At 58.2% G+C, this 8,798-nt stretch overlaps 1 protein-coding gene across 1 annotated transcript in view; it reads right to left on the reverse strand.

The window, feature by feature from the left end:
• Positions 1-713: 713 nt before the first annotated feature.
• The window catches only part of HM13 (histocompatibility (minor) 13), a 13,317-nt gene continuing 5,232 nt past the window's right edge, over positions 714-8,798 (reverse strand). The window contains exons 7-13 of the mRNA XM_009893546.1: positions 7,276-7,333; positions 6,571-6,654; positions 6,238-6,274; positions 5,046-5,148; positions 3,920-4,005; positions 1,474-1,620; positions 714-795 (exon numbers count right to left, since the gene is read on the reverse strand). Of these exons, the coding sequence (XP_009891848.1) occupies positions 714-795; positions 1,474-1,620; positions 3,920-4,005; positions 5,046-5,148; positions 6,238-6,274; positions 6,571-6,654; positions 7,276-7,333 (597 nt within the window). The remainder of the gene's footprint in view (positions 796-1,473; positions 1,621-3,919; positions 4,006-5,045; positions 5,149-6,237; positions 6,275-6,570; positions 6,655-7,275; positions 7,334-8,798) is intronic.

Consider the following 8,798-nt stretch of genomic DNA (forward strand, 5'->3'; position numbering starts at 1 on the left):
CCCCAGCCCCAGCTCTCTGACCCCCACAGCAGCCGAGGCAGAGCACATCCCCGTCCTGCCAGGTGCCCGTGCCCTGATCCTGACTCACCCACCCTCCGCCGGGGCTGGACCCCGGCTCCAACCCACCCACAGGCCGGGGGTCAGCGACCACGGCCCTAAATCTGGTCGTTGCAGAGGTGGGGGCCCAGGCTGAGGGAAGGCCAAGCACCGGAGGAGCGGGAGGGGGAAGGGGACGGTCACTTGGAAACAGCCAGACAACGGCCATGGGCCCCACAGGGAGAACAAGGCTGCTGGAGAGCCGGGACGCCGATCCCGGTGCTGGCCAGGCAGCTGAGCGGGGGCTACAAGCTGGAGCAGCAGCCAAGGCAGGGGCTGCCGGCACAGCCGCGGCACTGCCAGACCAGCACTCCTTCCTTCGACATGGTTTAATATGAGAGAAAGCAAATGCACAATACAAAATTTAAAAACCGGCCTGTGGTTTGCCCCCCACCCGCCTTGTATCCCCGTAGGAGATAAACAGGCAGGGGGGTGGCAGCGCGGCCCCGAGGGGCCAGCGGGGGGGGGGCTATGCGGCGTACATCGATACCCCACCTGGGTGGCTGCTCCGACACACACAACACGATGCTCTTGCACAATTGTTTCGTCGTCTGTCACTTGCGGAGGGTCTGGAAGGGCCCCAGCCCAGCGGTGCTGGGCACAGCCCGCGGGCAAGGTCACTTCTCCTTCTTGGCAGCTTCTGTTGTCTCTTCTTTGGAGGCCCCCGGCACATCCTTGGGGGTAGAGCTCTCCTCGTAGCTGGGGACGAGAGGGAAAAGAGGGAGGAGTGAGTAGGACCAGACCTTCTCTGGGGACAGAGACCTGTGCCAGGCGGGGGCAGCCCAGCCTGAGGCCGTAGGCTCAGGGTCTGCCCCAGTCATGCTGTGCTGAGGAAGGGGTGGGCTCCAGCCATCAGCCCCCCAGTGTAGGAAACATGATGGGGCAGAGCCCAGGCAGCGAGACAAGTGCTGTGACACCCCCAGAAATGGGGTGCAAGCAGCCAGGGTCTGGGGATTCCCCCAGACAAGCCGTCAGGGTCTGTCCTCACTCCTGAGAGTGCCATGGGATATCCTGGATAGAACCACGCTGCCATGCTGAGCGCTGATGCCTGCAGGGCTGGTTAATGGGGGGAGCCACAACAAGACCCACAACAGCGCCCCCCTGCCCCAGGGTCTCGTTCCTCTGGCTGCAAACCCTCCAAAGCACTGTCCCCAAGGCACTGGCAAAAGAAACCCGTGAGCGCTGCGAGGAAGCACGAGGGCAAAGATGTCAAATCCTCTCCCCCTTTACAGTCTCCCCTCAAAGACAGGGAGAGAAGCGGTCCCGCAGCAGCGAGGCCACAGCTACTGCCTCTGCCTGGGGAAAGGGGACAGCTGGGACCAGCCCCTACCTGGCCAGAGTGACAGACAGTGAAAGGGCACCGCGTGCGATTGCTACATGGCACTAGGGCTTTGCTGCCGGCGTCGGCGGGGACAGGACAGTTTCTGCTGCATGGAATCAGCAAGGCTGGCCGGCGAGCCGGACACGGTGGGGAAGTGGGTAAGTCTTGGTGTGTGTGGCAAGATTTCAGCAGAGGATTCATAGCTGCAGGAGAGAGAGGAAGCAGAAGGGGAAAGGCCAAGGCCGTGCTGGCAGGCTCCTGCCTGCACCCCCCCTGCCTGCAGACCCCAGGGTAGGGCTGCAGCATGGAAGAACAAGGGCTGAGACCTGGGGAAAAGGCAGCTCCTGCTGGCACAGGTAGAGCCAGGCAGCCGGAGCCCACGGGAGAGCAAGCCCAGGTACTGGGAAGGCAGCACAGAGCAGCCCAGGGGCTGTGGAGGCAGCAGACCAATGCGGGAGACCCTTTCCTGCCGCTCGAGGACAGTGTGTCTGCAGCAGGACAGGTTCCCCACCACTGACAGCTGATGGAGGCAGAGCAAAGGTTACTGCCTGCCTAGGAAAGCTCACAGAGACTGGGGGCTGTGGAGCTGATCCCGATGTCGCCCACCTCTGCTCCATCAGCGTCCCTTTCCCAGCCCTGCAGCACAGATCTGCTCATTCCCACCTTCCCTGCAGCGCTGCCAGTACTCGCCACTGCATCAGACCCTCGCTACCCTCTGCCAGGGCAGCTGACGGCTGCAGCGAGACACCATGCGCAGCCAGCTCACTGCGCACAGAGACCACAGGGGAACTGCAGGCTCCAGGCTGCAGTCAGCGTGGGGAGGATCAGGGTGCACCAAAATTTAGATTAGATATTAGGAAAAAATTTTTCATGGAAAGGGTTATTAAACATTGGAACAGGCTGTCCAGGGAGGTGATGGATTCACCATCCCTGGAGGTGTTTAAAAAAAGGGTAGATGTGGTACTTAGGGACATGGTTTAGAAGTGGTTTTGTCAGGTTAGGTTAATGGTTGGACTTGATGATCTTAAAGGTCCCTTCCAACCTCAGCGATTCTATGATTCTATTTCTATGAAAACCGCAAAGGGGGAGCTACACCTGGTGGGATTCCTGCGGTGGGAGCCACTGCCCTCCAGGCATGAGTCCCATAGCAAGTTGCATCCCACTTCCTGTGCCTGAAACTGGAAGGACTTCAGGGGGGGGCTGGACACCAGGACCCATCGAGGTTCCAACCGCCCCCAGCCTCCTGCATTTGTTCTGGCAGCACCCAGCAAACAACAACAGGCAGCACTTTGCTGCTGCAGCAGCTTGTGCTAATGCTCCGTGGGGGCACTAGCCCGCAGTGCCTGGCTGCCAGGCTCCCCGAGTGCCTTGCTGCCAGGCGGGCTGGACTCGCAGCTCGTCTCTCCCGAGTTTCCTGGCGTGGGAGGTGGTGCTGCTGTCAGCTGGTGAGTCACAGCACTGGGGAGAGCGGCTGCAGGATCCCAGGTGCACAGGAAGGACGATCCCAGGACACTCAACGCCTGCAGCAGCGATCGTCAGAAGCAAACATCAAAGGACGGGCAGGTGCGGCAGGGCTGGGGAGCCGGCCCAGCTGACAGCCCGGTGGGAACACGCATACCTGCATCTCCCAGGGGAGGGGAAGGAAGCGAGGGCAGCCGGCTCCCCGCTGCGCCCCAGTCGAGTGCTGGTTTCCCTCTGAGCATTCTGGGGGCTCAGGGAGACCCCCGTGGGCAGGGACACCCCTGGAGCGGGGAGGCCGGCGGGTGCACAGCCCTGCTTTGGGACAGATGTTCCCTTCCCTCCTCTGCTTCAGCTGTCCTCAAACAAGCAACTGCAGTGGGCCACCACTGACCCTTGAGCATAACTGGCTGAGCACAGCGGACAAACAGCTCCCAGGCAGGCCAGGCCATGCTCTGTGTGGCTCAGAGAGGACAGTCCAGGCAGGAGACCAAAGCAAATGCCTGGAGCAAGGCAAGCTGAGAGAAGGGCTGGAGCACAACAGCAGAGACCCCTTTTCTCTGCACCTGGTCCCCAGGGCAGGGAGACTGCTGCAAACCAGGATACTTCACCCAAGCGAGGAGGCTGGGATGTGCTCGAACCAGCCCTGGCTGCTCTCGCAGCTGGATCCGGTGCTGTTCTCCCCCACCCACGGGCCCTGGGACACAATGACCAAGTATCTCGACACCAGGTGTGCGGTCCCACCCTCCCCTGCCTGCCAGCGCACGGGAAGAGTTTGTCACCGGGGCGTAAAGCAATACCAGATGCTGCCTGCCTGTTGGTACCGCACCAAAGCTCCCACCCGGCTACGAGGAGGTGGCTGGAGCCAGGGCCGGCGTGTACAAACACAGACCCACTCCCTCCACCCATGCACGTGCACGCGCACACCCAGAGCGTGCCCAGATGAACCCATCCCTCCAGCTGTGCCCAGGCGTGGGAACATCTGCACACTTGGTGCGCTCCAGCGCCACAGGCAAAACAGCTCCGTCCCCAGCTGACGCTCACCTGAACATTTCAGTTACTTCTCCCTTTGCCAAGGCCACAAGAAGTGGGAATCCGATGCATGCGGGGACCAGGTACAGAAGAGCAGGCTGTCAGGAAGAAAAACAACTGTTAAACCAAACCACAAATCACTCCTCGGAAGGAGTATGAAGCGAGCTGGCTCTGTCCCCTCTGCACCCATGGCATCTGCCACAGTGTTGCACAAAGGGTTAATATTCTGGGCTCCCCAGTTCAAGAAGGACAGGGAACTGCTGGAGAGGGTCCAGCGAATGGTAAAGATGATGAGGGGACTGGAGCATCTTTCTTACGAGGAAAGACTTAGGTCTTTTTAGTCTAGAGAAAAGAAGACTGAGGGGGAATCTTATCAATACTTACAAATACTTAAAGGGAGGGTGCCAGGTAGATGGGAACAGTCTTTTTTCAGTGGTGCCCAGTGGTAGAACAAGAGTTAACAGGCACAAACTTGAACATAGGAAGTTCCACCTTAACATGAGGAGGAACTTCTTTACTTTGAGGGTGGCAGAGCACTGGCACAGGCTGCCCAGAGGTTGTGGAGGCTCCCACCATGGAGAAATTCAAAACCCGCCTGGATGCCATCCTAATGCAACCTGTTGTAGGTGACCCTGCTCTGGCAGGGAGTTGGACTAGATGATCTCCAGAGGTCCCTTCCAACCCTGACAATTCTGTGATTCTGTAATACCCCAGAAAGTGGCTTTGAGAGCCGCGTTACAACTGCAGCAGCATAAAACCCTCGCCGTGAGGTCCCAGCGGGCCACAAACACACCGAGGGCCCCCATGCAGACCAGGGACAGCACCCATGGCATGTGTGCTCCCAAGGGTCTTTAGGGGGAGCTTGGCTGCCAAGAGCCACAAAAAAAAAAGGGCAGCCCAGCTGAGGTGCTGTTGTTGGAAACGCAGTTGCCTGAGCCAGTCTTGCCCCAAAGCAGGACTCAGCTCCAGCCAGGCACACAAGCTTTGGGCAGGGAAAGGTAGAGGCAGGCACTGGAAAAGTAAAGCCAAGAGAAGGAATGCATCTACTTTTTCCTGGCATGATGCAGGAACCCCGTGGCCAAGCTGGCGTGTTCTGCTTGGGATGTGCATCTACGGGAAGCAGCACGGCAGAACTCACCTGGGCGTGCTTGAAGATGTGCATGATGAATATGGTCAGGCCCAGCCCGAAGATGTAGGCCACAAAGCTGGTGTAGAAATACGTGTGCGTGTTCTTCTTCAAGCTGTGGGGAAAGGGAGCAGAGCTCAGTGACCTCAGGTCTGGGATGCCAGTGGCCAAAACAGAGCTGACTCAGTGTTCTCAGCCAAATCCCACTGCGCTGGGGCGTGGGGAGCTGTGCTCTGTCCCCACTCTTGTGCCAGCACAGAGACTGCCACCAGCACAGCCCCTGGTCCCGTGGGAGCAGTGCAGGACTGCATAGGGCAACACTCAGGTGAGGGGCTGGGGAGAGGAAGGAGGAGCACGACCTTGCTGCTGGATGGCTACTGGGGGCGAGGAATCGGTACTGGGACCTAGGGAGAGGGTTCCACCTTCTCGGGGGAGGCATGGCCAGTCCCTGGCACCCCACTCTCAGCATGTGCTGTTTTATCACAGGACAGACTGCGGGAACTGGGATTCCCAGCAGGTGCAGGCAGGATGTGGGTGGAAACACCTGGGAGAGCTGGCACAGACCAGAGGGTCTGTTCAACAGCAGTGGGAACGGAGCCGCACCACCGCAGTCACATGAAGTGGCCTATTCCCAGCAGCTCCCCAGCCAGAGACTTTTAGTGTGGGGCAACTGCTGAAAGCAACATCCTGGCAGTAGGTGCAGCTTCCCTGCATAAGAAGGAGCTGCTTCCCCAAACGTCAGTGACAACCCAGAGGCTGCCAGCATTGCCAGGCAATGATTTGCATCCACATGAGCATTTCCCAGGTGCCAGCACCCACGGCTGTTTCCCACGCTGTCACTGTTCCCCTCACTGCCATAGCATAGCAGCGCTGTCCTCTCCTCCTCACTTTGAGGGAGTCAGTGAGGCTCTGTGGGGCTCTTACGTCCTGCCTGCCCTACTGTGCGTACAGCAACACTCGTGAGCTCAAACAACTCGCCCCCAGCGCTCGGGACTTACCCACAAAGCCAGCCCTGCTCACGTCTACTCTTCCGAGAGCTTCCCCTTGCACCACACACCCGTCCTGGGTCCCCCCGCCAAGCCTCAGAGGGGAGCGCACGACTGCCTGCGCTCCTGGCTTCCTCTTCCCCTTTTCCTCTACAAAAGCAGCTCAAATATGCTGCAAGATCCAACCTGCCAGAGACCCTTCCCTGCCGCCCACTCACCTGATGTCAAACCGCAGCAGCAAGGCAATGAAGATCCCTGCGGGGAGAAGGGGACAGTGAGGAGACGGAGGTCTAAGGAAGGCTGAGAGAGGCATGGCAGGACCCTCAGCGGCTCCCGGTGCCGTGTCTGGGCTGACAGTGCCCTCTCGCGGCACAAGGCACCGGGACAGCACCCGGACCCGGCGGGAGATCCCCAGCCCACACAGTCCCCAGCCCCGGCAGGAAGCCCACGGTGCTCCGGCACAGCCAAAGGCAGAGTGAGGCACCCGCTTAGCTCCCCGCAGCCCATTCGGACAGGCGATCCTGGTCACATTCCCCTTCTTCTGTCCTTACCTGGAATGACAATGTCTCCCAGACCCAGCATGGCAAAGTTGTCAGCCTCCAGCCCCTTCTCCAGCAGGTCCTGAGGGAAAACCACTACGAGGAGTAGAGAGGCACAGTGAGGGGAATGTCTGGGCTGAGCAGACCTCAGCACTGCTGTGCCTGGCAAAAAGGGATCAGAGTAGGGCAAGACCCCTGTCCCTGCCCTCGGCCCCCTCTTCTCCTGCAGCTCTCCCCTTCTCCTTCCTGGGACAACTTTGGGACGGGAAACCAAGGGGTTTGGGGCCAGCCCCATGCACAAGTTCCAAGCCCAGCTCCCAGGACCCAAACCACTGCATACTCCACAACAGCAGAAATTTACCTCTCCTGTTTTTTTTTGGGTGGTTTTTTTTTGTTTGGGTTTTTTTTTGGGGGGAGGGGGGGAGGGAGGGTTGGAGGTTTTGATTTTTTGGGTTACTTTTTTATGAGCAGGTGAAATTGTTGGCTCTGGGGGTGCAGACTAACCCAGCCAGCTCAAGGCTCTGCAAACTATCCCTCTCCAGAGACCTGACCTGCAGGTTGGTGGCACTATGCAGCAGTCTAAGGGCTCACTAGCAGGAAACCTTCCTGCACCCATCCCACCTCCTGAGCCACCTCCAGAGGGTGGAGGGTGCACAGGGCAGCGACCGCCGCAGAACAGACATCCCCTCCTCTAGCACACAGGGAAGATCTACTCACATTTTATCGGGGCTTCGAACGATTTGGCAACTGTCACCATCACATTGGTGCCAAAGACCTAGGGACAAGCAGAGGAGTCCGGGGTGACCACAGTTACACAGGGACACGCGCATGCTCAGCTACAGCGTCAGCTCAGGGCCTGAAGTGACCTTAGTGGTAGAATATAGCCAGAGCCGCCCAACTGTGGGCAGAGGAGTCCTGTATGTGAGCCCACCACCCAGGGGAGAAGCCACAGGACAGCACTCAAGGAAGTGAGCATGTCACAGCTGTCCTGCTTTCAGAGCAGCACCAGAGAAACCGCGCATACTGCAGAGCCATGGTGCTGCCCACCACCCAGCCTTCCCCAGCACCTAACCCTGCAGGTCAGTTCAGCTACAATTAGTCAACTCAGTGGAAAGCCTGACCACCGTGCAGGATGTTATCCGAGGGCAGGAGCTCCCAGCAGAGTCCCAGCCAGCGCCACGCTGCTGCCCCTGAGCTTCCAACGGGGACCAGAGCAATTTTCACATCGGCTGCGTTTTGCTCTGAGGTCATTTATTTGTACAGCATTATCAGTTTTAAATATTGGCATCAGTTTGGGGAGACAGACTGTAAATACACAGGTCAACCACCCTTATTTCTGTTCCTTTTTATCTCCAAGCCTTGAAGTCTTGGTTATACCAGCAGCAGGCACATAAACCAGGTGCTGGTTAGCACTGAGTGGGCAAGATCCCAGAGCTAGGGATTAAACCAAAACCTTAAAGCAAGCATCGGGCATCAGATTAACTCCCATAAGGTGCAGCAAGCTCTGGGCATCACCACAGAGTGACAAGACTCCACACTGGGACCACAGAAAAGCACCACATGCAAATTCACCCCAAGACTATGCAGGGGGCAATATCACTGATCCACTGAGCAGTTCTCCTTCCACCTTGAAACCCTCTATGCTTAAATCTGTGCTAAGATCCAAGTGACCAGTCCTGCAAGGGGCACAGTGAGATGGTCTCCGCTTCAGGATGACCCTTTTGTGAGGCTCCGGTGACACACTGACTCGCTGGGGAAGCTGAGGTGGGAGACAGCCGGCAAGTGGAAAGCAGCGAGGGCTGTCCTCTTGCTCGCTCCGAAGCGCCGTGAAGACACGTACACCCTGAGCAGGGCATGAGGCACTGGGTGTGCTAAACCAGAAGGCTGAATCCTCTCCAGCTGAGAGCAGTGGAGGAAGTGGCACACAGACTAACGAACCTCAGAGCTGAGACTGTTAACGAGCCTATGAAACAGGGGCAGCACTGGCCAAGTACAAAATAACACACAGTAGTCAGGCTTAAATAGGGAAGGATTACTCGGGCAGCTGCAGAGCTGCTGGACAGACCTCAAGGTATACAAGGCTCTCAGACATTTGGAAACACAGTAATTCAGAAGGTGGAGACAGCAGGAAGGACTGAGGAATACAGACATTAAAAGGAGAAACATGCATCCAGCTCCATTGCCGAGAGATAAGGAAAACCTCAAAATGAAGACATCAGGGCACTGCACTGGCTGAGGGA

This window comes from Charadrius vociferus, unplaced genomic scaffold (genome assembly GCF_000708025.1).
Source record: "Charadrius vociferus isolate BGI_N301 unplaced genomic scaffold, ASM70802v2 scaffold259, whole genome shotgun sequence".
Taxonomy (NCBI): domain Eukaryota; kingdom Metazoa; phylum Chordata; class Aves; order Charadriiformes; family Charadriidae; genus Charadrius; species Charadrius vociferus.